At 37.2% G+C, this 25,399-nt stretch overlaps 5 protein-coding genes across 10 annotated transcripts; 4 read left to right on the top strand and 1 right to left on the bottom strand.

Moving 5' to 3' along the window:
- Positions 1-2,576: 2,576 nt before the first annotated feature.
- On the top strand, positions 2,577-6,690 carry LOC133737798 (uncharacterized). The gene is made up of 11 exons (XM_062165291.1): positions 2,577-2,726; positions 3,388-3,642; positions 3,829-3,890; positions 4,128-4,182; positions 4,468-4,566; positions 4,730-4,816; positions 5,384-5,500; positions 5,781-5,873; positions 6,027-6,057; positions 6,270-6,383; positions 6,542-6,690. Exons 1-11 carry the CDS (start codon positions 2,577-2,579, stop codon positions 6,562-6,564), a joined length of 1,086 nt encoding a protein of 361 aa, XP_062021275.1. The 3' UTR covers positions 6,565-6,690.
- Positions 6,691-7,051: 361 nt separating this feature from the next.
- LOC133740176 (transcription factor bHLH7-like) lies at positions 7,052-10,691 on the bottom strand. 4 transcript variants are annotated; one of them, XM_062168088.1, is made up of 7 exons: positions 10,543-10,691; positions 9,366-9,802; positions 8,812-8,964; positions 8,575-8,643; positions 8,052-8,117; positions 7,900-7,959; positions 7,052-7,805 (listed from the first exon to the last, which is right to left on the bottom strand). In XM_062168088.1, the coding sequence occupies exons 2-7, from the start codon at positions 9,768-9,770 to the stop codon at positions 7,647-7,649; spliced, it is 912 nt and encodes a 303-aa protein (XP_062024072.1). In that variant the 5' UTR covers positions 9,771-9,802; positions 10,543-10,691; the 3' UTR covers positions 7,052-7,646. The 4 variants fall into 4 exon arrangements, with proteins under 4 accessions (XP_062024072.1, XP_062024073.1, XP_062024074.1 ...); XM_062168089.1 differs by having other exon boundaries at positions 8,575-8,640; XM_062168090.1 differs by having other exon boundaries at positions 8,812-8,958.
- A 2,361-nt stretch (positions 10,692-13,052) lies between these two features.
- LOC133736364 (uncharacterized) lies at positions 13,053-16,342 on the top strand. Of its 2 annotated transcripts, none has more exons than XM_062163822.1 (7): positions 13,053-13,450; positions 13,747-13,817; positions 14,598-14,706; positions 14,891-14,973; positions 15,240-15,398; positions 15,554-15,661; positions 15,924-16,342. In XM_062163822.1, exons 1-7 carry the CDS (start codon positions 13,378-13,380, stop codon positions 16,074-16,076), a joined length of 756 nt encoding a protein of 251 aa, XP_062019806.1. In that variant the 5' UTR covers positions 13,053-13,377; the 3' UTR covers positions 16,077-16,342. The 2 variants fall into 2 exon arrangements, with proteins under 2 accessions (XP_062019806.1, XP_062019807.1); XM_062163823.1 differs by having other exon boundaries at positions 13,055-13,450; positions 13,730-13,817.
- Positions 16,343-16,472: 130 nt separating this feature from the next.
- Positions 16,473-18,727, top strand: LOC133736363 (uncharacterized). Its single transcript, XM_062163820.1, has 6 exons — positions 16,473-16,896; positions 16,981-17,196; positions 17,480-17,794; positions 17,963-18,127; positions 18,321-18,404; positions 18,489-18,727. The coding sequence occupies exons 1-6, from the start codon at positions 16,867-16,869 to the stop codon at positions 18,594-18,596; spliced, it is 918 nt and encodes a 305-aa protein (XP_062019804.1). The 5' UTR covers positions 16,473-16,866; the 3' UTR covers positions 18,597-18,727.
- A 135-nt stretch (positions 18,728-18,862) lies between these two features.
- On the top strand, positions 18,863-21,882 carry LOC133736362 (uncharacterized). Of its 2 annotated transcripts, none has more exons than XM_062163818.1 (6): positions 18,863-19,343; positions 20,227-20,439; positions 20,705-21,016; positions 21,206-21,367; positions 21,492-21,575; positions 21,666-21,882. In XM_062163818.1, exons 1-6 carry the CDS (start codon positions 19,299-19,301, stop codon positions 21,771-21,773), a joined length of 924 nt encoding a protein of 307 aa, XP_062019802.1. In that variant the 5' UTR covers positions 18,863-19,298; the 3' UTR covers positions 21,774-21,882. The 2 variants fall into 2 exon arrangements, with proteins under 2 accessions (XP_062019802.1, XP_062019803.1); XM_062163819.1 differs by lacking the exon at positions 18,863-19,343 and adding an exon at positions 19,435-20,113.
- Positions 21,883-25,399: the final 3,517 nt, after the last annotated feature.

Raw genomic sequence — 25,399 nt, 5'->3', positions numbered from 1 at the left:
TTCTCATCTGCAAAACCAAAACAGTAATTAAATACAATATAATATAAACTGAAAAAAGAAAACTTACATTGAAGTACTTGTCATCCATTTGTAAGCATCCTCATCAAGGGCCTTCATGTCTTCAATGTCATTCTGAAAGTAAGGCAAAGTAGTAGACTTTGCACATTTCCACATTTGATCCTTCATCACTTTTCCAGGAAATAGTTTTGTGAAGTTAGTCCACATATGCCTTATACAAAATCTTATATGTGCACTTAAAACCATCTCTTCAAATGCAGGTTTGAGACCTTTTTGCTTGTCACTTATGAAAACCCGTTATGCTCCATCTTCCTTGATATCTAGGTTCTTGCACAATAGCTCCAGAAACCATATCCATCAGTCCTTGCTCTCCATTTTCACCATTGCATATGTCACACCTGAATTTGTGTTGTTGGCATTAGTTCTCACAACAATAAAAAGATAGCCTCCAAAACAGCTTTTCAAGTGTGCTCCATCCAATTCAATAATACTTCTACAACCAGCTTTGATTCCATTCTTTTATACTCCCAAGCATATGTACATTATTTTGAAGACTGGATTCTTGCTTGGGTTGCTGAAATCACACTTAATGTCTATGATAGTATCTGGATCCACCCTCTTGAGCCCACTTCCATTATCCTTCAACCTTGCAAACTAGTATCTTATAAAACCCTCAACTTCCAACAAAACAGTTCTTTTGCCTTATAAGCCATTTGTGTTGATACCATTGCTCTAATCTTGGCCGACATTGTCTTGACTAGTGAATCTGCAACACCATACAACAACATCAAATCATGATACCAACAGCTACACAATAGTAATAAGAATGAAATATAAGAACCTCGTTAGAAACTATGCCTAATTTCCATGCTTTAGTAAGGGCTATCTGATTCTTGAACTTTGCAGTTAAGTATTTCAGTTTCACCATATTGTTGTTGAACTTCCTTGTGCAGATGTATTTTGGATTATAACCCTTGATCATCAAAGTGCTCTCATGCTGCATTTTGAAAGCAAATAGCTTAACAGGGCAATCATTTTCCTTGCGAACAACCCTTAGCCTTACTTTGTCATTCTTAATGTAAACATATTCCCAGCCACCTTATATAGCCATTTCCCTGAAAGCATCCCTCAAGATCTGAACTATACCAAACTTCATCCCTAATTTGAAAACATGATTCTTCATGTCTGTTTTAGGGTTGAATTCAAGACCAACCTCTTCCTACTCCCCATCAGAATTAATGATGTAATCTGACTAATATTCTTCTGAATCTTCATCAACAAACATATCTTCATTATCCTCAGTACACATGGTGATAACATCTAGTTCAGTTTCCAACTTGGACAACTCATCATCTTCATCACCAACCTTATACTAATAGTTAATCCTTTGGACTTTCATAAGCTGAATTTAGCTTTTTCACCATATTATCTACCTCTACATAGGACATCCTATCTTTGTCTACATTTTCATAGTAATCTGTCTTCCCTGTTGTCCCTTATGCACCCTCCATGCCAAACTTTCATTGTGAAATAGTTTGGATTAGCTGCAAATGTCAGTGAAAAACATCAGTTAGATACCCTAACAGTTAACAAGAAACGAACATAAATATATAACTCCAACAAACATTCTTTTACAGCCAAAACAGAAAGCACATAGCCCTACAAGTGCATGCCCTCATAAAGGCTCCACAACTAACTGGTTTGCCTCCATAAAGAGGTACAAGCCAAAACAGAAAAGGGACAAACATAAGACATAGGGTTCCCTAAGACATATACAAACATCTTCATACATGAGAGGCCCAACCCATGTCCCGAATCTAGACCCAGCTCTAAGCCCAAACCCAAATCCAAATCAATTTTTTCGACATTAGAAATATTATTTCTTTCCAAAATCAGAAAATTAGAAAAATAGTGATATTAAAAAGAGGGTTGAGTTTTCAAGTTCTATAAATTGGAACAGCATTTTAAGAATTATGTTTTATCAATAGTGAGTTCATGACAAGGAAGAATTTGATTGAATAGGGATTGACATGGTTAGGCCTGTATGAACGACTGGACGTGCTATGGAGTCATCCTAAATCCTTACATTTTATTTTTATTTTTATTTTTAGTTGAGCAACTTTAAATCATTCATTATTTAAATATGTGTTTTGTTGAACATCACTCTCAAATTTAATGCATGAATGCACTTGATTACCATTTATTTGGACATACAAAACTATGAAGATACTAAAATCTAGCACTTTGCAAGGGTGGAGAGCGGTCGCCATTGCTGTGGTTTGCATCTGAAACTTTCCTCCATGAGAATGGAGGATTTGGGAGGCCGGCGACGCGAGGAGGTGCTGGGCGGATCAAGTTTTTGCGTATTTTGGCTTGCTTCTTCGCGACGAGGTCACTACTGTGAAGTTCAGCGCCATAAGATGCTCGGGTGGTAGGATTAACCATTCGAATTTGGTGGTGGAAATATGTGATATAGTTGCCACAGTTGTGGGATATATGTCTTTGTCCCTTGTGGCGGTCGTGTCCGGCATACCAGGATTTGCAGCAAGGAGGGCGATATGGAAAGCAGTGTTTGGCCTCGTGCTGCTGGATATAGATCACAGAACGATGAACATAGAGCCCACAATTTTTCTAAGCATGAGACGTCGTGTGACAGCGTGGTGAAGAAGGGTCCAAAGGCTAGGATCGGGATTTGGGATCCGGGTCAGGTCTGGATTTGCGCCTGGGGTTGGGTCTGGATCTGGGATCCGGGTTGGATTTAAATTTTGGCCTAGAGCTGGGTCTGGATTTGGGATATGGGTCGAGTCTTAGTTTGGGCCAAGTGTATAGATCTTGGTTGGGCTTTGATGGTTATTTTTATTTGGTTTCTAATTTCTTGGTTCGTAGGTTACTTTAGAAGAAGATTGATCTCTATTTGTTGTATTTTTTATGTGGAAAATACTGGGATGGTTATATCACCAGTTACATTGTTAGAAGATTGTCCTTTCATGGTCGGTCACACTATCGGTAACATAAGTAAGAGATTGTTCTATTTCTTACGTAAAATGTGTGAGGAATATATTTGATCGGTCATATCACTGGTTGATTTAATGAAAAATTATGCTATTATGGTCCGCAATATTATTAGTAATTTACAATTTTACATCCGGTACGTGTGTAATCAAATCCGTTACGGCATCCAATGATATTTTTGCTAGATTGATATCTTGTTTTTTTTTCCGATGAAGTGATATCTTGTTTTGTTTTCGTACTCTATCAGTAGTCTATCTACCATGTGCATTTTATATATTAATGGAGTTGTCACTCTTATTAAAAAAACATTGGTTTTTTTGTTTAATAAAAAGGGCTTTGTAAAAAAACGGCGGGTGAGTCGGGGTGACGGTGACTCTTCCTCAGCTACTAAATCTGGCAAACTTGAGAGCCCGCTCGTCGTTTAGGCCTGATGGGGCCCGCAGTTTCGACGGCGACGACGACCGTCATCTGAGATCTTGGCGTCGCAAACTCCTCTCCTCCCTCACCGCCGTCAAACTCAAGCTCACCTGGACCTCCGCCTTCAGATTCGCCCTCCTCCTCTTCCTCCTCGCCGCCATTGCCACCGCCTGCATTTCCCTCCCAATCGAAAAGGCACCTCTCTCTCTCTCTCTCTCTCTCTCAATCTTTGATTTTTGCTTCCATTTTTGGAATGTGGTTTGAGCTTAATTCAGGGGTTTAAACAAGATTCAATCTTATTAAAGCAACAACTGAAGTAGATGCAAAGTTTCTTTCTTTAATTTCTGAGCTAAATCCTTGTCTGGTTTCGGTTCCATGCAGAGTTTGAAGGATTTCTTGTTATGGATTAAGCAGGATCTTGGACCTTGGGGTCCACTTGTTTTGTGAGTATTTTTCATAAAGTTGCTTAATTTGGATCAGTTTCATATATCATTTGCATTATAAGAAACAATTGCAGTGGTGTTTATTCTATTAGTCTTAATTTGGATTGCTGTATATATGTAGCGTATTCAAGTAGTGCATTTTGTCGTAGCTCACCTTTGAATACTCGGCAACAATAGATGTGGATGTTTTTGGATCATCTAGCTAATTTGTACTTTTCCTTTTTTGGAAAATTGCAGGGCTGTCGCATACATTCCTCTCACCGTGCTGGCAGTTCCGGCTTCTGTACTTACTGTAAGCAACTTTTATCTTAGTTTATCTTCTGTCATGTTGTTTTATCCTTGTTTTCTTTGCATTGGAAATCTTGTGTCAAGGTTGCTTTCAACTTTTGATTATTGATCAAGCTCTGTGGGCAGTGTTTAAGTTTGACTTGTGATATCATGGTGTCTAATGGTGCCTAGTGTCAACGTATTGTTTTAGTGCAGGACTTATCTTAGTTTTATCTTTTTCTTAGTGCCCCTCTGTTGTTGAATAATGTGGCAACCTTTTTTGCCATTTTTTTTTTGTTTTGTTTTGCAGCTTGGTGGAGGTTATCTTTTTGGTTTGCCCGTGGGATTCATTGCAGACTCTATCGGTGCAACATTAGGTGCAACAGCGGCATTCATTCTTGGAAGAACAGTAAGTTTTTAATGCCATTGACTTTATGAGTTCTTGAATCGTGCGCATGTGTAGACGTGTATGCTCTATTCCATATAAGCCAAACAGAGGATTTGACAAATGCATACTGGCATTTACTGGTTTATTATGCTTATACTTGTCATAATTTGTCATCATTATGTAGATTGGAAGATCTTATGTTATTTCCAAACTAAAGCATTATCCAAAGTTTCAAGCTGTTGCTGTTGCCATTCAGAGATCTGGTTTCAAGGTAAAGTTGTAAACTTTTTGGACATTGAATATTGTTGTGATACCATGGACATAATTCTAGACACATTGCGGCCGTTCCTGTCAAATAAATCTATATTCTAGAAGTACAATCCAAACCCTAGCACCTAATAACAATCCAAAGGGAAACCAAATATGTTAGTTCATATGTCTGGGCACACTGTCTCCTGCACAAAGCAATGGGGATTAACCAAAAATGGCACCATTGGTACATTCATGACATGGTCTAAATGTTTTGTCTACGAGAGTGCCATTTTGTGTGTGATTCTATATAAAGTAACATACTAACATGATAGGAAATTTCCATTAATTTATCAAGAAGAAATCTACCACTTGGTCTAACTTTGTTGATATCTCAAGATAATGGTATCTTGCCCCAGAAAAAAATTGTAAATATATATCAACATTATATAGAGCGAGTGTGGTGCTAGTGGATTATAATTAATATTATCAAGAATGAATCTGACTGGATACTCTTGTTTATGTGGATTTCCCATCTTTTTCATGGAGCTCCTGAGCTTTTTTCCCCTTCTTTTGGTTTGTATAACAGATAGTTCTTCTGCTGCGGCTTGCTCCTTTGCTTCCATTTAACATGCTGAACTACCTACTCTCTGTGACTCCTGTTCACATAGGGGACTATATGCTGGCAACTTGGTTGGGAATGATGGTAGTCACTCATTTTAATTACTAAGTGCTATGTTTACTCGTAAAAATTATATTGCTGCAGGTACCTTAGGTGAAGGTTTGGAACTTTAAACAGACACAAGAATCAGTAAAACACTAAAACTTGGATATAAAAAGAAATTAATTAAACATGGAAGGTTACCTCAATATCTTCTCTTTTTCATTTTGGTAGGGAATATATTTGTTTCTGTGTGACTATGTCTTTGTATTTGTTCGGTGACAAAATGATCTAGTGATGAGATCTGCTCTGGATTTTATCGCAGCCGATCACATTTGCACTGGTATATGTTGGTACAACTCTTAAGGATCTTTCAGATGTTACACATGGATGGAATGAAGTTTCAACAACTCGTTGGGTAAGTACTATATATCTCTATATGACCTTTTATTCATTGTGTTATGTTAATTTTTTTTTTTTTTTTTTTTTCACTTAGGCAATAAAATTGTCACTCTCAGACCACCGTGTTTTTATCTTTTAAATTAATGCTAGTATCTGCTTCTGGTTGCAGGTGTTTATAGTACTTGGTTTTGGAATATCCGGTGAGTAGCTCGTTAAATTTACTCGTCACTTGTCTTGTTACTTGTTTTACCTGTTAGTGTTGAATTGAATTTGCTTATCAATTCTCATGATATTTCATTCCTTGAAAAGCAAGGTCTGCTTTATACGGAGACCTTCCTTTGCTTTTTAACTGAGTTTGTACTTATCTTTTTTGAGTATTCACAGACTTTCCATTTCCTTCTTTCTTGCACAGTGATTCTTCTGATTTGCATTAGTAAAGTTGCAAAGGCTTCTTTGGAAAAAGCACTGGCTGACAATGCTGAAATAGAAGGGATATTCTCGTCTTCAACGCTGCCCATTGTAGCAGGTTCATCCCCGGATCTTCCAAAAACTCTCATCATACAGATAGACTCATAGACCCACTGAAAGAGAAACACAAGTTTTTGCAGAGTCAATGTATATTTTTCTCATTCATTATTATTTGGTGTAGATTTTAGTTTTTTTTTTTTTTTTTTTTCCCCATAGGAATGAACTATATAAAGGAGTAAAAGAGAAGAAAATTTCTCCCACAGCATTCGTGTACAGCAGCCGCACCCACTTTGTTTGCCATTCCAATTGTACCGAACAGTTCTTAGCAATTAATTGAATGCGTAAATGATCATTTTCAAGTTCAATTATGTGCTTTCCAATTCAGCCTATGCGTAAATGATCATCTTCAAGTTCAATTATGTGCTTTCCAATTCAGCCTATCATGATCTTGAAATTCTATAGTGGACCCAACACCTTGCTTTGCTAGTGTCCAGTTGGTTCCCAAGTAGCAAGAACAAGATTCCCAAGGATTCAAATAGGTCAATTTTAGGCTTTAGCACCCAATTACTTTGATCATCTTGCTTGGCAAGCCCCGATTCTTGTTTAACAAAATCTCATGAAAGTTCGCTTTACCTTAAGGTCTCGTTTGGTTTGCAGAATTGATGACTCTTGTTCCTTTCCTGTGTTTAGGATATGCAAAAGGAAAGGAATCATTTCCTGAAAGGAGGGAAAATCAGGGGGAAAGTAATTCATTCCAAACCCCAAATGAATCACTTTACCCTATTCTTTCCTTGCATTTATTACTCACAATATATTATTTTATTACATTATTTACAAACTTTTTAACAACTTTCCTGATAACTTTCCTTACGTTACCAAACATCAGAATGGAAAGCATTTCCCTTTCCATGGGAAAGACAAAGGAATTACTTTCCTTTCCGTGAACCAAACGAGGCCTAAGTGTTATTTAACAGCAATAATGAGTACTATTTTACAGAAATAATCAACCTGCTGAATGACTTGGTGCCAAATTCATCTGCTTCCATTATCGCCATACGAAAAAAAAAAAAATTTGGTTCAAGGGCATCCAAGGGCTTCCAGCACACATATAGGATGGTAACGAGTTGCTTGCAGTAATAATCGAAGTGTTGGACTGTCAAAGACTAAATACTCTGAATAACAACCCATGTAAATGATTTCCCTAAAGCTCAGAAGATGAGATTGTTCAAGTAACTATCTGAAGGAGACCATAAATATAGGTAATATATAACAAAACCCAGACTTGATATATGCATATGAGTCCACCAGGCATCTATGTGGCTCAGAATAATTTCTTGGTTAAACCCAGAGGCACCATCGAAAGACCCTTGTCCTTTAACAGCTGGTCTGCTGCTGCTGGATTTGTCTCCAGCAATTTTCCTATCATCTCTTCAAGAGGTTCACTCAGCATTTGCTGGTGTAAGAAGTAGTGACCATATCCCTACCAAACATAAAAGATCATATATTGATGAAACATATCAATGTGAATTCTTTGCCTCACTTATAATTCAGCTAGCATAGACAATTAATTATACCTCGCGGAAAATCATCGGTTCAGTAATTGTTTCACCTCCCAATCTGCTTTTACTTAGATCCTGCAAAAATTAAGAAAGGTTCAGAGAAGCAAACTTCAGTTTGTAGCTAGCAGAAGGTGCATACATGAAATCATGGTCAATGACAGACCTACCTTTATTTGAAGCTGCAAAAACTTGATATGGTCAATGACATCATCCAGTACAAATTCTTGACCACCCTACAAAATCAAATGCAACCAGTCAAGTATCCGCAGAAAATAATTGAGCCTTATATAGCACTGAAACTCCAAATCATATTGTAAAAATGGCATTATAATCTGAGGCAGCATATTTCATCTATATGATGAGTTTGAATCTTGTACTTCCATTTCTGGAGGAGACACAATGATATCTCTAGATTCTGTACTTTATTAATCAGTGATTCTGTATATAGCTCACACTTGATCTTATCACTAGGCTTGATTAATATGTCAGTGAAAGTATTGCATATCAAACTCTATTTACGTTTATATGCAGAGTCAGCTGCCCATGTCAGTAACCTAGTTACTAATTCAAAATATTCAGATTGATGGCATCAGAAGGACATAATAAAAGAAAACAAACCATTGACAAGTCATTAAAAAACCCTCTTCAATGAGCAACTGCATGCATGATCTGGCATAGGCAAAATATTACCTCTACAGATTGTGGAAGCAGTTCTTCCAGTGCAGTTACCCTTTCAGCAATTCGGATCCTACGAGCCTGCTATTTGAAAGGAAATGTGTAACAAATCACATTTACACTAACTGGCACACAGATCATAACTTAAGACAAACAAAACTAGTAAAGATAATGCCTGCTATTTGAAAGGAAAAATGACATGGATTATATATGATAATCAGTTCAACTATCCGGTGAAAGTATTTGGCTTACACGATCAGTTACAAGAGCTTTCTGTTTTGTAGCACTTTGACATGGCCGGGAAGGAAAACCAGGTGCAGCCAGTGTTAACTTTTGATCAACTTGAGAAACATTGTCAAAACTAGACCCAGTGAAATTATCTGTCCATGAAGTATGATGCTGTAGCTAGTACATTGCAGAGAAGCAAAAAAAGCCAAGTCAATCTCAGCTGAATGTGAAATTAAACAAAGTTGTTAAAATAACTGAAAATGAACATGAATCTGATGTTTTGAACAAGTTCTCCATTAAGTGACATCAGAAATGTCACCTACTTCCATGGTTTCTTTTCAACGACCACAACAGGAGGAATTTGACACTAATATATATAGTCACATTAAAACTTTTGTATGTTGAATAGATACTAAATATAGAGATATTCGGACAGAGAAGTTTGATCTAAATGCAGATATTCATCAAAGAACAAGAAAGAACTTCAAATTACCGAAATATACATTTTTTAGCTCCCAATTTATCATCTTAACATGACCAGACGGCAAGTAAAGTAATACATAAATGCAAACAGTTACCTTCCAAGGATCCATGTCCGTAGAGAAATCAATTGATTTAGAACCAGAAGCTTTTCCAAGACTGCTGCAGTATAACAAATCTCTATGGAATTCAGAGACTCCACCAGCAGCATGTATGCCACTACCAGATAAAGAAATCCTCTCTAGCATGTCTTCATAAGGAGATTTTGGCAGAAATGATGAACTTTCTGCTAGATAGTCAACACAACTTTGAGCCGGCATTGGGGATTGAACCATCCAAGGTAATGCAAGCGCATCAGTTTGGTTCACACTAGTTCCAGCTTCCATGATCATCTTTTGGTTCAGATCATGTTGTGGCGCACCAGAGACATGATTCGCAACACTCCCACCAAAATTTAAAGACATCAATTGCAAGGGGTCATTATGGCTACTCTCTCCTTCCATATCAACCAGAGGAGAAACAGATTTCACCTTAACTAAACACAAACAAAGAGAAGGCATAACGACCATTAGACCATCCAAATGATACTGTCACGACTTGACAGTCAAATCCAAGAAAAACACAAAGCTCTCCGTTCCATCCATAAGCTAAACAGTAACAGAGTTTTCATTTCTGGAGCTAGCTAGACTAGTGCTCAACTGCTCACAAGTCATATGTCAAAACCAATATAAGCTAAAGTTTTTGGTTTGCTACTAACATTAGAACAAGGACATAGTGCATGAATCATTATACATAGTTCTATGTATCAATTTTGTTAAATTATTTTAGGAAGATTCAAAAGTGGGGATGCTCCCTGAGCCTTTCAATGCTAACCCACAATATCTTGCAACTTTCCCATAAATTTCACAACAGGAACATAACTTAGAAAAACTAAGGAAAGCTGCAACCTCACAACCATTTATAAAATTCATTTTAATCCCCACTTTTTTTCATTAGGAAAACAAAAATGTTGAAAAGAAAAAAAAAACCCAAATGGGTAGCACAGCAAAAGAGGAACAGATGACGAGCCTAATGACAGTCAATACATGCATAGTTTGTGTTCAAATCCAAAGGAAATCAAATATAATGAAGAAACACATGTTGATATTTACTCCAAACAAGTGCAAAACAGGAAAAGATGGTACATTTATGACAGAATGAAGTAGTAGAACAAGAACATAGATATATGGTGACAACTATAAGCTGTGAGATGGGTTTTTCTTAGTGAAAGATTACCTTTTTTGGAACAAGGCTTCAGCTTCGGAGTGAAGAGGGCGAGCTTGAAGTTAGGGTTTTACGGCAGAGAGGAAGAGGAAATGGCGATGAGGAAGAGAAATTATTGGGTTGCTTCCCAGCTCTGTCTTGCTATTAGTGGTTACGTAGTACGTACTGTGGTGAAGCTTTTTCAGACTCTGTCAGCTTGTAAAAACCTATTGTGCCCCTGTTTGAAATTTGCAATTTTGGTCTCTGTGTTCAATAATTTTTACAATCTGGGTATTTTCTAGGCTTGACAACATATGAGAATCGCAGTAAAATTTGAAATAAATGACTTATTTTTGGGAAAATTGTTTGAAATAGCTCATCATGCGAATGTTATTGAACATTTGAACATGTAGTAAAATTATGAACTTCAAAATATATAGATGAAAAATACAATTATTCATGTTACGTGATCATATTAATTTATGTAAGAAGTGAAAATCGTTTACATTGGTTTTGTCACAACCACGTTTGAATTTCTCTATTTTGTTTTGCAAAAATAGTACTTTAGCACTACAATCTTTAAGGGCGAGGATTTGCAATACAGATTCGCAACTTAGATTAGCAACTGAACTAAACATTCGCAGTAATTGAATTAACATATGAAAACTGAGTGGCTCGTAATTGATGTGCAAAAATATAGTTTCTCTAGTAGTATAGCCAGCCATTTTGAGTGTAAGTCCACACCGCACAATATCTATACATGAATTCATCTACTCCTAGTGTTGTTAATCATTTATACTATAAGGCGTCGTTCGGTTCATGGAAAGAGAATTAATTTATTTCTATTTATTACCATGGAATGGTTGGATGAGAAAGTAAACTTCCCATTAGTTTTTCCTTCTGTTATTTGGAAACTAGGCCTGGGAATTCCAAACCGACAAACCGAGACCGAAACCGTCCGATCTGAACCGAAACCGATCGGGTCGGTCTGCAAAGTCAGTTCCACACAGTCTTGAACCGAACCGTACCGAAAAGTATGTAAACGGGTCGGCATTGGTATGGGTCATATACATACTGTATTTTCCGACCCGACCCGATTTTCTAATCGATCTTTTGAATAGGAAGCACGACTTTTCGTAAATGTCAGCCCTAAACTCCCAATTGCTTCGCGTTCTGCCATTCTCAACTCACACAAACCCTAAACTGAGCCTTTCAGTCAGTCACTCGACTCACGTTTCTCTGCCCTTCATCGAAGAATCGAAGGCTCTCACTCCTCTCTGCCCTCCATCGAAGAATCAAAGGCTCTCACTCAGTCCCTCATCTCAGTCCTCTCACAGAGACCAAATCAGAGTTCAAGAGTGAAGAAGTTAAGAGCCTCGATTTGACTCCAACTCGATTCTTCAAGCCTCCCACTCCGAATCGATGGGAAAACTGCAAGTAAGTCTCTCACTCTAAATTTTTCTGTTTTCATTCATGCTTTGTACTTTGTAGCAGCATGATTGTGTAGCTTGATTTGAATTTGGGTCGATTAGTGGTTGGATCTGTGAGGTTTCAGTAGTGAAATTTTAGTTCTTTATATGGAAAGAGATTTTAATCAGGATAAGGATTAGTTGGTGTTTATGTAGTTTATAGCAAACCCTGCAAATCTGCAATCCTATGTAGGTAGAGCTGCTGTTAAGGTACTTTTATTAAAGAGTGCGTGTCTACTAACCAGCATGTTAATATGCGTTTGTTTACTTGCTTTTTTTCAGGTTTCTGGAAATTTTGACATTCAGAACTGTTCAGACTGATTGGTACCGAACCGATCAGTTTCGGGACTAATCGGTATTGCAGATGAGATTCCGGCATCCCGAATCGAACTGAGCCGACTATCAACTCGGTATCGGTCGCGGTATGGGCCCATTCCCGAGCCGAGCCAAACCGATCCCAGGCCTATTGGAAACGATATGAAAGCAATGAGGAAATGTAGTACTCTGCAATTACCTAAATCATATCAATATCATAAACTTTTTGGAAAAAAATTTCAATATTAATTTTCAACAAGGGTATAATAGTCTTTTTATTATGTTATAAATGCGATATTAATGCAGAGAAAATGAATATCTCTCCAAGTATGAGAGGATTCATTTTTCCCTTAGTTTTCTTTATTTAAGGAAAGTTATTATTTTCCTTATACATATCAAACACCAGATAGGATTGAACAAAAACCTCAATTCCTTGAACCAAACAAGACTTAAGAGAATGAGCCGAAACCAAAAACTGAAAAAACCGAGCCAAAAATCGAAAAAAATTTCAACCGAAGCTCAGAAAAAGGAACAGATCAAATTTAAAAAGCGTAATTTTGCTCGACCCTAAAGAAAAACATAGATTATTTCAAAATAAAAAAGAAAAACATAGACACCAAAGAGCCCAACAGAAAGCAGGCCGAAAAGAAAAGACCCGAAACTGAACAAACTTAACCGACGAAGAGTTTGGGCCAAAGCAAAGCAAAACAAAACAAACACGAGGAACCCAGAAAAGCAAGCAGCAAAACAAGGCAGACCAACCAGGCCAGCAAGAGCAGCAGGAGAGAGTTCATCCACAATTTCCCGTTCAGTCAGTCACGTGCCACGTGCCCAGACTCACAATTTCACAAGTAACAATCGCAGAGATAGGAGCATAAAACAAAAGTTCCAGAGGCATATTCCACAGTCTTCTCCGAGTCTCTCTCTCTTCCTTATTATTTCAAAGGCTCTGTTTGACAAAGAACAAGTCCTACCTAGCCTTCTCTGAAACACCCACCAGCCCAGAACCCAGAACAAGAAGAAGAAGAAGAAGAAGAAGAGTCAAACAAAGCCAGAGGCTGTTCATTCAATCAATCAATCAATCATGGCGACCGCTGATGTTCTCAACAGAGAAGAAGCCCTTTTCCTCTCCTCTCCTATCCATGAACCCAGAAAAGGTACCATTTTTATGCCTCCTTTATGTCTTGTGCAAATGGGTTTAGCTCATTATTTGGATTGAGGTAGTAAAGTTGCAAACTTGGGCCTTTTTTTATGTGTGAAGGGTGAAACAGTGTGTGAGAATTTTGGGTACCAATTGGATTCGATTAGTTTTTTGTGTTTTCATGTTCATTTTATTTATACCCAGATCATTTACTGCTAGTTCTTTTTGCTTGTTAGCTTATAATTTATTTTTGTGGATCAATTTGATGAGTGTGTTGGAAATTTTGGATTTAAAGATGGTGCCTTTGGACAGGTGAGAGTGTCAAATCTCGTGGAATGTCGGTTGAGAAGAAGATTGAGATTCTGGAAGGGTTGGCTGGAACGGTACTATCTCGATTCGCTTTAATAAGTTGACTTCTGGTTTTTGTGTAGTAAAATTTATTTCTGAAACTGAGTTTTTCCAATTGTGATATTGCTTGTTCCTAGTCAGTTTGGACTGTAGATGGTGAATTTATGGTGTATTACGTATAGGGTAGGAGTGATTTACATAATTGAAATGGCATGTTATTATCTTCTGAACTCAATTCACCAACAAAGAGCATGCATTTTCAATCCGTTTTCTGCTAATCGAATAATCCAATTGTTGCCTTAGTTACATAAATGACTTGTGCTTTGGTGAGTGTATTGGTAAGACAGCCCTATCTTATCTGGTAGATGAATTCTAGACATGCTCTTTTGCATGAACATGTCTCAAGTTTCTAGTGATTCTGCATCCTTGGAAATTTGGGTTTTCCATAATATACTAGAACATTTAATTAGCTCTAATGAGCCAAAAAGGAAGTTCAATAAAGTTGAGAGAGCAATTCTTAAGTATAGTTTCTTGAAAAAAAAAAAAAATTGTATCAATTGACAAGGTGTGCCAATTATGTTATATTTGGAGGTTGCAGTTCATTATAGATGGGTTTTATACTGTCAACTGTCTGTTCTGCATGTGAAGTTGCTCACAGCCTTCAAAAATTGTACGACTGAATTGCCTTCTTTTGATCAAATAAATGTATTGCTTTAATCCTTCATAAAATATTGAAGATTTTTCAGTTTCCAAAGGTCAAATGAGAAATTATTCTCCTTGTCAATTCATGTTGTGACGATTTTTAGCTTTTGTAGGTTAGCAACCGCCGGTCTCGAAGATGGTTAAATGATCGCCTCTTGATGGAACTTGTTCCTCGTCTGAATGCAGAAGAAATTAGAGGCTTGTTTGCTCCACCACCTTTTGGTACTGAAATAACTGATAAAAGTCTTATAATATAAGTATTTATGTATAGCAACTTTTGTTCCATATGTGTTTCTGAAGTTTCTGTGGTTATTGAACTTGCATATATTCACTCTGCAGCGGCCTATTTATGATTATTACTTTTTAGAACTTTTCATAACAACAATGGATTTGGTTGAATCTACAGGTGATGATGTACCGCTGTCACCATTTTGCATGACTAATGTGCCAGAGTGGGACACATTTAGGAATATAGACATGGATAAACAGGTCCTTCGGCCTCTCTCATTCTTCCAGACATGGTTTTTTCTTTTAAGTTCCTGCATTCCAGTGATTTCAATACAATGAACTTGGCCAAAATTAAATTCAAGATTTTGGGCAGCCAAATGGAGGCTCAAGTTTGTCTATTAGAGAAGAATTTTATATTTTGAGCTAACAGATAATGGGCCCTTCTAAAATTATTGATTATTCTTTCAGTATCTACATCACTGCATGTGTGTTCATACTAACCTCTAGCCAATATCCCATCTTGACAGGCTAATATTATTGATTCCCTAGAGAGCTCTTGTGAAACCAAGAAGGGCAATGTTGATGCTGATAAAATGGCTGTCTTGAATGCATGGCGTAGGGTGGATTCTCGAACAAGGGAGGCACTTCGCCGCAGCGTTGTTTCAGACCTTATTGAGGGATATGAGGTAAATCTGTTTTTGTGTTCACTATCTCTCTGCTGGTTTGCTTTACATACTTTTTGCCATCCCACATACGCAGTTTCATCTTTCTCTAAATTAAATTATAACCCAACTGGAATCTTTTCTCATCATTTGAGTAAGAAAGTTTCTTTCATTTTCAGTTGCGTATACGTGGTTATTTAACGGAGACTGGAGAAGAAGATGCAGACTCTCTCATCCTACGGGTTCAAGACCCTTTTCGTCGTTTACTGCTGCATGGTGTTTGTGAGGTAAATAATCACATATTTCAAATTCCTATGGATTCTATCAAAGGATAGTAGTAACCACCTAAAGAAATAGTATACTTTGAAGGTAGAGTTGCTGCATGTTTTGCCAAATTTGTTACTCCTTCTTGGAAGGTTCTTAATAGTAAACCGGACCTAAAGAAATGGTATACCTTGAAGGTAGAGGTGCTGCATGTTTTGCCAACTTTGTTTGGTTTATCAAAGCCTTCATGGAATGTTCTTAATAACAAGCTGGTGGTGTTTACAGTTCTACAACTTGGTATCGGTGACTGTAACTGAATCAGAGAAAGGGAAGTCAGCTAAGATGACCAAGATAACAAAGAAAAAAAGGTGCTCATCTGAAGTTCCAAATATCACTCTGTCCCATTTCTTGAAGATGACCAAACAAGGAGTTTGGTGATTCCATTTCCATTGGGGAGGAGCTCTCATCTATATTATAACGTATAATAAAAGCTGGGCGTCTAGTGCTGCTGCTGCTGCTTTGTGTATTTTCACCATGTAAATTATTAAGTTACTTGGCACCCACCCTTGATTATCTCAGGTAAAAATAGTTGTTCATCTGTAGGTTTGTACTCTGTAAAGGCATTGTCCTAATTTCTCAGTCAACAAAAGAAGTTGATTGTGTTTGTAGGGCGCAATGAATTCATGATTTTTACATTCTTTTCAGAGTCTCCGTCTCCTGAGCTTATTTTAGGTCCCTTTCTCCCTTGCACAAAATGGTCGAATTATCTTAGTGGATGTTTCTAGGGCAATTAAACAACCAGATGCTTTAAAATGGGCAACTAAGATCTGTTTGATTTTAACTCCAGCATGAGTTTCCATTTTGAGGTTGAATACCTTAGCTTTTCAATGTCGCCGATGAAAACACATAAATTACCTCGTTAAACTTCCAGTTCTTGTCATACTCGAAAAAAAAAAAAAAAACTTCCAGTCCTTGTCATGCACTAAAATAGCAACTTGACAAACCAGTAAACCAGATATAGAAACCTGGACCAGCCGCCAGCAGGTGTTGACTCTCTGTCTCTCCCCCTCAATTATCTATTATTTCTATTTATCTATTTATACAGAATTTGTGTGCTTGGGAGTCCCTGATGATTAATGATTAAATAAACCAAGATTTTACCATGACTGCAATTTTAGAGAGACGTGAAAGTTTCACCCACTAGCAAAACAGCATTATCATCTCCAGTATGGCGAAGAAACCTGTCAAATTCTCTGTGGTACTCTCCTTTCTCTCTTTTTCTCTTCTTTATTTCAGTTTGTGTGTGTATAAACAAACTGCAAGAGTATGAATGATTCCACAGGTGGATGCATTCACTGAGTCAGCTTTCAAGGGAAACCCGGCAGCGGTTTGCTTGTTGGAGGAAGACAGAGACGACAAGTGGATGCAAGCTCTGGCTGCCGAGTTTAATCTCTCCGAAACCTGTTATTTGAGTCGGCTCACTGACTCGGTTTCTGACCCTGCTTTGTCTTCTACTCCAGCTAGGTTCCGTCTCAGATGGTTCACACCTGTCACTGAGGTCTGAGCTCACCTATATTTACTTTCTTTGGTTCTTATTTCTCTTTGTCTACATAGTAGCGAGGTTGAAAGGTAGTAGTGTGTTTGATCTGAGTCCATGATAACAAGGTTATGTACTAAATCCAGGGTGTTCATTAGGATTTTGTGATACCTATCAGGATTTTAGAGTATGGAATTGCTGTTGTTGTTATCTTCAATTCTGTGTAGTGTTAATACCTGCTAGATTTTCTTTTAGCAATTTCTGGTCAGTAAATTAAGCTTCGAAAAATGATTTTGTCTTGCAGGTTGATCTTTGTGGTCATGCTACATTAGCAGCTGCATCTACCCTATTTAAGTCTGGTTTGGTAAATTCCAACATTATTGAGTTTTCCACATTATCTGGAATTTTAATAGCTAAAAAGGTTCCAGATGATATTAAGGTATCCAGTGGTTCAACTATTCCAAATGGTGAAACACAAGACTCCTACTTTATTGAATTGAATTTTCCAGCTGATCCATCAAATGAATTCAATTCTGCTGATGCTTCGTTAATATCCAATGCCTTGGATGGTGCTTCAGTCATTGATATAAGGAGGACAACTGTCACAGATGATTTGCTTGTAAGTCCTGCAATCTTTCTCAAATCGTTAGTTGGAATATGCTTCCCAATCCTTTTATTTCTCAAGGTGCTTCTTAGAGGGAGAAATTTGTTCATTTTATTTAGCTTTTGGCTTATTTGGAGTCTACCATGTACTCTTACACGAAACTTAATTGTTACATTTTCCAAGGTTCTGATTCCATCAGGAAAAGCTGTTGTAGATTTACAGCCACAGTATGATGAAATCAAAAAGTGTCCAGGAACAAGGGGAGTAATTGTTACAGCGGTTGCTCCTCCAGAGTCTGGATATGATTTTTACAGTAGATTCTTCTGTCCTACACACGGCATCGATGAGGTATGAAGCTTGCACGAACCATATATGGAACTATGGATGTGCATAACCTACTTTGTCCCTTGTCCTGTGCCTTTTGCAGCTTGGTATTTACCAGTTTCATTTACGTTGATCGCAAGGATTAAACTGAAATGAAAATGATTTCAGAATTGAAACTGAAATAAATGTCGACATTGTTGTTGTTGTTGTCTATCAGGATCCTGTTTGTGGGAGTGCACATTGCGCCTTAGCATCATACTGGTGCAACAAGCTGGGAAAGTGTGATCTTGTTGCATATGCGGTACTCTCTTTTTCATGCACGCTTTTCTCATAGCTCTATTTGTTCACTTCAGTATGTTGATATGCTATCATTGTTTACATCCAGGCATCACCTAGAGGGGGAACAATAAACATTCATCTGGATGAGCAGAATCAAAGGGTGCTCCTGCGAGGGAAAGCCGTGACTGTGATGGAAGGAACTGTTTTAGTTTAGTACTGGCCGGGGTGAATTTACAAACAATTAAAATGAATAACTTGTATGATGGGAATGCACTTTAAATTTGAATGAAGGTCTGAATTTGAGCCAGCTCGTTTATGTCTGATATACAGCTTTCAATTATATGACCATAATACACTTTGCACCAAAGTGTATGTCTTCTGAACTTGCACAATTTGCATGGCCGACTAATCATATGTCGGCAAAAGAGATTTTTTTTTTTTTTTTTTTATCTTTGACATCATTGCCGACTAATGAAATTTTGTTGGCGAAAGTGATTTTAATCTTTGAGACCATTGCCAAACATATTTTTGTCGCCGAAACTGTTTATTTTTTAGACTATTGCTGACGAATTTTCGTTACAAGTGAAATTTTTTTATCTTTTATCTTTTAACTCTAACCTCAATACGATTTTTGTTTGTTTTAACTCCCACGTCAATTTCCCTTTTAAGAGTGACACGGCTTGTACGTTCCACAGAAAGTCGGAAAGACCTTACTCCTTGACTTCTCCAGGTCATTGATGAATTGCCTGTAAAACGTTGTGAACGTTTTAGTTGTTGTCATGCACTGAAATAGCAACTTGACCAAACCACACAGATCGAGCATTCCGAGCAATGAAAACTTATCCCAACATAGAAATTTGGACTAGCCGCCAGTTTAGACTCTTATATATTTAGTCTCTCTTAGACTCTTTGCTGCATGATCATTTCATCTATGGCGAAGAAACCTGTGAAATACTCTCTGGTACGTACTCTTCTCTCTCTTCTTCTTCACCTCTCTTAGAAATACTAACACTATATATGTCCTGTGTAAAACTGAACCAACTATATGAATGATTGAACAGCTAGGTAGATGAATAGTTAGTTTCTTGCATGTTCATGAGTACCCTGTTATTTTTGCTTAGTTAGCTCTCTCTCATATTGGCATGTGTTCATGAGCACCATGTTATTTATGGACAAAATAAGAACCATATGCAAGTTTCCTCTATTGTTTATGCCGGTTCAGAATCAAAACTAGCATTGCACTTCATTGAGAGCCAACCTATAGTTTTTTTTTTTGAAATAAAGGGAGAGCCAACCTATAGTTATGCATAACCTGAGTGAAAGACTAAGTCAAACAGAGGAACTTAAGATCGAGCTCACCATAGAATTAGTCATGGGTTGGTGGTGTGGCTGAAGTGAGTTCGTTTGCAATTAGTTAATTCAAAATCTCCACCCAATAAATGAATACTAAACAATATTCTCACTGGAATTTAGCCATTTCCTTTACATCTCTGAGTCACCAAACCAGTATTTTTCGTACCAAAAAGTCTAGCTTCTAATCAACTGGTCAATTAGAGAAAAAGGAAACTTCGGAAAAGGATCTATGAGGCCTTGATAAAATATAGAAATTTGGACAGCCGCCGGTAGGCCTCAACTTTTTTCTGTCTATTAAGAGTCTTATCCACCAGCAAACAGTGTGCTGCTGCTGCATAACCATTTTCCATGGCAAAGAAACCGGTGAAATACTCTGTGGTACTCTATTTATCTCTCTCTTGGGGTACCTTTTGTGTCTGTTACTGTGTGTATGAATTATAAGTGGCAAGTTACTACATGAAAGAGTTGAGTATTGAAATGTCCTTAAACAGGTGGATGCTTTCACCGACTCAGCTTTCAAGGGGAATCCAGCAGCAGTTTGCTTGCTAGAGGAAGACAGAGATGATCAATGGATGCAAGCTCTGGCCGCGGAGTTCAATCTCTCTGAGACATGTTACTTGACTCGCCTCAATGGCTCGGGCCACTCGCCTTCTTTGACTTCCAGACCAAGGTTCAAACTCAGATGGTTTACTCCTGTTGCAGAGGTCTGAGCTCACCTCTATTTACTACTTCCCTTCATAAAGTAAAAATGATCCATGAGTTCTCTGGGAGTTTCTAGCTTTTATCCGGGTCCATGTAATTTTTATCATCGGTTGAAAAAACTTGATCTTCAACAAGAACTTTGTGAAAATGATTCCTTTTAGACATTTGGCTCCTGATAGATATATTTGATGTGACAATTAACTGATACTGATATATAGAATTCTTGTTAAGCTTGGTATAAATACTTAAAATAGTATCCTTTTGCAGGTTGAGCTTTGTGGTCATGCAACATTAGCGGCTGCTTATACCCTGTTTATGTCTGGTTTGATTGATTCCGACGTTATAGAGTTTTCGACCTTGTCTGGAATTCTAACAGCTAAAAAGGTTGTAGATCATGTTAAGGCAGCCAACGGTTCACATTTAAAAAATGGTGAAGCACAAGATAACTATTTTATTGAACTGAATTCTCCTTCTGACCCATCTTCTGAATTCAATTCTGCCGAGGTTTCGTTTATTTCCAATGCCTTGGGGGGTGCTCCTGTTGTTGAAATAATGAGGACAGTTGCAGATAATCTCCTTGTAAATCCTGCATTCCCTTTTCTTGATGTGATATTCATATTTTCCTTTTTGATAAACGATGGCATGAATGATTAGGCTGTTAAGATATGCATCACTGTTTGAATAGTTTTCCAAATTCCAATACTTGTGTTTCTCAATACTGCGGAGTTTAGCATGTGCTATTTCATTGAGACTTGTTACATTTTCCAGGTGGTGCTTCCATCTGGAAAGACTGTTGCAGATTTGTTGCCACAGTTTGATGCAATCGAAAAATGTCCAGGTACTGGAGTGACTGTAACAGGAGTTGCTCCGCCAGAGTCTGGATTTGATTTTATCAGTAGATTCTTCTGCCCGAAATTCGGGATCAGTGAGGTAAGGATGCTAGCAGGTTTTTTCTGACTAGTACCGTAGTACTGTGATATTGTACGGAATATCATCTATGCTCAACTGCATTTAAGAACAAAAACTAAAAGGAATATGCTTTTGTGTTTCACAGGATGCTGTTACTGGGAGTGCACATTGTGGCTTAGCACCATACTGGTGCAAGAAACTGGGAAAGTGTGATGTTGTTGCATATCAGGTAAACTCTCTGCACTAATCATAACTTTATCAATCTTGTCCCTTCAAATGTTATGATGATATAGTAATACAATTGTGTACTTAATTTCAGGCATCACCTAGAGGGGGAACACTATACATTCATCTGGATGAGAAAAATCAAAGGGTGCTACTCCGAGGGAAGGCGGTTACTGTGATGGAAGGAACTGTTCTAGTTTGACCTCGTCTTTAATTTTCCACTATGCAAGTGAAAAACATTTGAAAGAGATAAATCTAATTGGTGGAAAGATCCCCTTACATTGAACAGAAATTTACACCTTTCATCATAAGTTCTCCATCTTATTGACATCTTGAAAGACACTGGTGCTGTCCAATTGTCATCTTTGCTAGCTAATTGATGTCAGCTAGCTTTGTTAGCTCTCTATCTCATATTTACACATGTCACTTGGGATTTTAGACAAAATGCATGGAAACCAAGTACAACCTCCCAACTACTGTAACTCTGTCAACATTTCAGACGGATTTATAGTTTGCTGGGATTTTACAACAGTTCGATTACCAAGACTCGGATGATATACTTCATTGTTACAAACAGAACATTGGTCTAGAGTTATTCTCCGTCCATAATGTGGAAAATATATTATATCTCCAAAAGATTAATTCATCTTACAAATGTGGAAGCTAAGATTATCATATCATGAACGAGGAATAAAACAGTCAAAGACTCAAAGTAGTAGAATGGCCTAGAGATCGGGGACTCGAATAGAAAAGACACTTGAAACCACAATTTTTTTAGAACGTTGTTAAGAGATTGTAAAATAGCTAGTTATCCCTTATGTACGAAAGTAGATTAGACCAGAATTTAAATGTTCAATCTGACACGATCCACCCCGGAATCCAAAGTGGCTCTGCAAGGCTCATCTTAGAAGAAATTTTACCAAAAATTTGGCGGAACTTCCCCTAAAAGTGAAATACCCAAAACCTGTAGAAAAACAATTACACTTCTAATACCAAACGCCATCCTCAACTCCTGGAGCCACACTGCTCCTCGAATCACAACAAACTCCACAACACAACACAAATCTCAACCTAAGAACATTTAACCCACATGTAATCAGAGCAATCTTGTACACAAGATATACAAGAAAATAAAATAGAAAGATAAAGGATCGATAACTCCTACATTCCGGAAGCAGTGTATGCCTTGACTCCATGTACGCCTGACCTAAACTAATTTGGTCAGCAAACTGGGCATTTGAAACCGAAGGGCCCAGGGGAAAGTAATTGAAAAAAGTTAGCGTGAGTGGACTAAAAATAAATAATAGAATAACTGAAATCGAAAATCAAACTTTAATACTTTCCTGCTTGCTTCTTAAAAGAAATTATTGATGTATATATGCATTTGTTTTCTTTCGAATTAGCGATTTATTTATTTATTTATCATATCATTCATTGAGCTTATGATTTGCGTTGGAAAACTGGCTTGAGTTTGGAATTCTATTTTGGTTTGTTATTTGGATTTATGATTTAGGTTGAGTTTCAACAAATTATTTTCTGAGGTGATTTCCGAAATTAAATATTATATTTTTATTCGTCAATGTTGATGTTTCTGAAAGACTTTCGAAAATGGGATTTTCGATGGATTTATATTTCTCGATTATTTATCGGCTTTCGGTTTTGGCATTGGGAATGCTTTAGTGATGATTTCAGTTTTGGGTTATTTTTTATGATTTACAATTTATAGTTTAATCTCGCTTATTTGTTATTGATTCGAGAATATTTTGGCGTATGAGACAGGTCATTGAATTTAATTTATTTATTTTTGAGATTTTTCAAGTACAATTGGGAACCGCACTCGTGCTTTTATTTGCAAGATTTTGAGGAAGGTTTATGGATTTCGGCTTTTGGTTTTCGCAATGTTTTCTTTCACCATACTTGGGTTGCTTTATTTTTAGTTTTCCTCCTCACGTGAGTTGCAGTCAAGGCTCCTTCTCACTTACTTTGTGTTTGTGGGTCGAAGTCAAGGATTGAGCCTGGGAGGCTCCTTTGTCGTATGGTGATTTCTTCTTCCCCACGCGGATAACAGCCCACACAGTTACCTCTAACTAGGCTATTTCTAGCCAATTGAACTACTTTTATCAATCTACTCATTGCTTCTTGTACTGCACTTCCACTCGTCTCAAATTCTTCAAACTTCAATCCTTGTGTATATATGCTTGATTCCAACTGATCTTGTAGTATGACATGAATGATTTATGAAAAGACTTTGACTTGCTAATTCACCTTAACATAGAACAAATGAGTTATCAAACCTATAAAAAAAAAAAATTACTTTGCTTTTGAATAAAACTGCACTGTTTCAATTTTGCAAAGCGTAAATTAAAAAACTTTGACTTGCACTAATTCGCTTTAGCATACAAGTCAAAAGTCAAACCTACAAAAAAAATTACTTTGCTTTTGAGTAAAACTGGATTTTGAGTAAAATTGCACTATTTCAGTTCTGCAAAGCGTAATTTAAAAAACATGTTTGCTAACTCTATACATGCGTAAAAGAAAGACTCGCCCTAAAACTATTAGAGTATGATCAAAATTATTAAACAGTAATTGACACCTAATATGAAACATATTTTTCAAAGAGATAACAGATAAAAAGATATTTTATCATAAAGATAAAAATATATGATTAACCAAAAGAGAACAATTCAAAGACTTAAAGTATGATATATAGACACACAGTATTCAATTGCCTTTGGAAAACAAAAACATCACATACACCGGACCAAGCAGTAACACCACACAGGCTTCTTTGAGATGAAGCACGTACAACTCAATCATGTAAATGCAATGAATGAAGCTTATTTGAAGTGTCACACGATTCAGTTAGGCTCAGGGCCAGCCTTGCCCATCGGCATCATTGGCGACAACCCAGGGCCCAACATAGAGGGGGCACCAGATTTTATCAATAAGATTTAATATATATAATATATATATTTAATTATATATAATTATGTGTATAGAGAGTAGAACATAAATAATAATAATAATAATAATCAGATTTCTAAACACATATTGCGTCTTTACTTCTTCTTCCAACGCACAACGGCAAGCACAAAATTGATTATCCAAGCGTCTCTTGCTCTCTCCCAAGTCCCAAACCTTGAAACCCAGCAATTTTTATGGTTACTCAATTCTTCAGTTCATTCTCATCCATCACCCAATCTTTCTCCTCTCTATGTTTCTGTTATTTTACAGTGATCATACGAATCTTTCAGCTTTCCATCAATGTAGGATGAGGTACAAATCAAAATAGGTATTAGGTGTTCTTCAATTTTGATATCCAATGAAAATTTGGATATCAAATGATGCAGTCGGAAAGATCACCTAAGGTTTACAAGCAATAAACCTAAAACAAAGATTCTGGAGTCCACCAGAGATAAAAGAGATAAATCTCAATTTGATTGATAATATGATAAAAGATAGGTTCTGCAGCCGTTTAAGGTTGCTTATATATGAGAAAAGAAACCCTAGGGCGACTAACAATGAAACCCTAAAGCCCACGGGTAAAAATAAAACAAACCTAAAACAAACTAGGAAACCGAAAATTCTGAAAAACAGTAAATTGCAGTTTTGAGGCCCTAAACGACCCCGAAAGCCCGAAAAAGCCCACACATCATAGCATAGCAATGAGTTTTGTTCCTAGCGTGATTCCCTTTCCGGAAAGCTATAGCACGATCGAATCGGACACCGAATTCCAAAGTTTCAATAGTAACTTGGTTTTTCCTCCTTTTGCACGATCGAGCTGCTCTTCAATTCGGACTGCCATCCGTTCTACATCTTCAAAAGTCT

The sequence above is a fragment of the Rosa rugosa genome, chromosome 3, assembly GCF_958449725.1.
Source record: "Rosa rugosa chromosome 3, drRosRugo1.1, whole genome shotgun sequence".
NCBI lineage: Eukaryota > Viridiplantae > Streptophyta > Magnoliopsida > Rosales > Rosaceae > Rosa > Rosa rugosa.
Note: the sequence above shows the minus strand (reverse complement) of the source record. Positions and strands in the feature narration are given on the sequence as shown.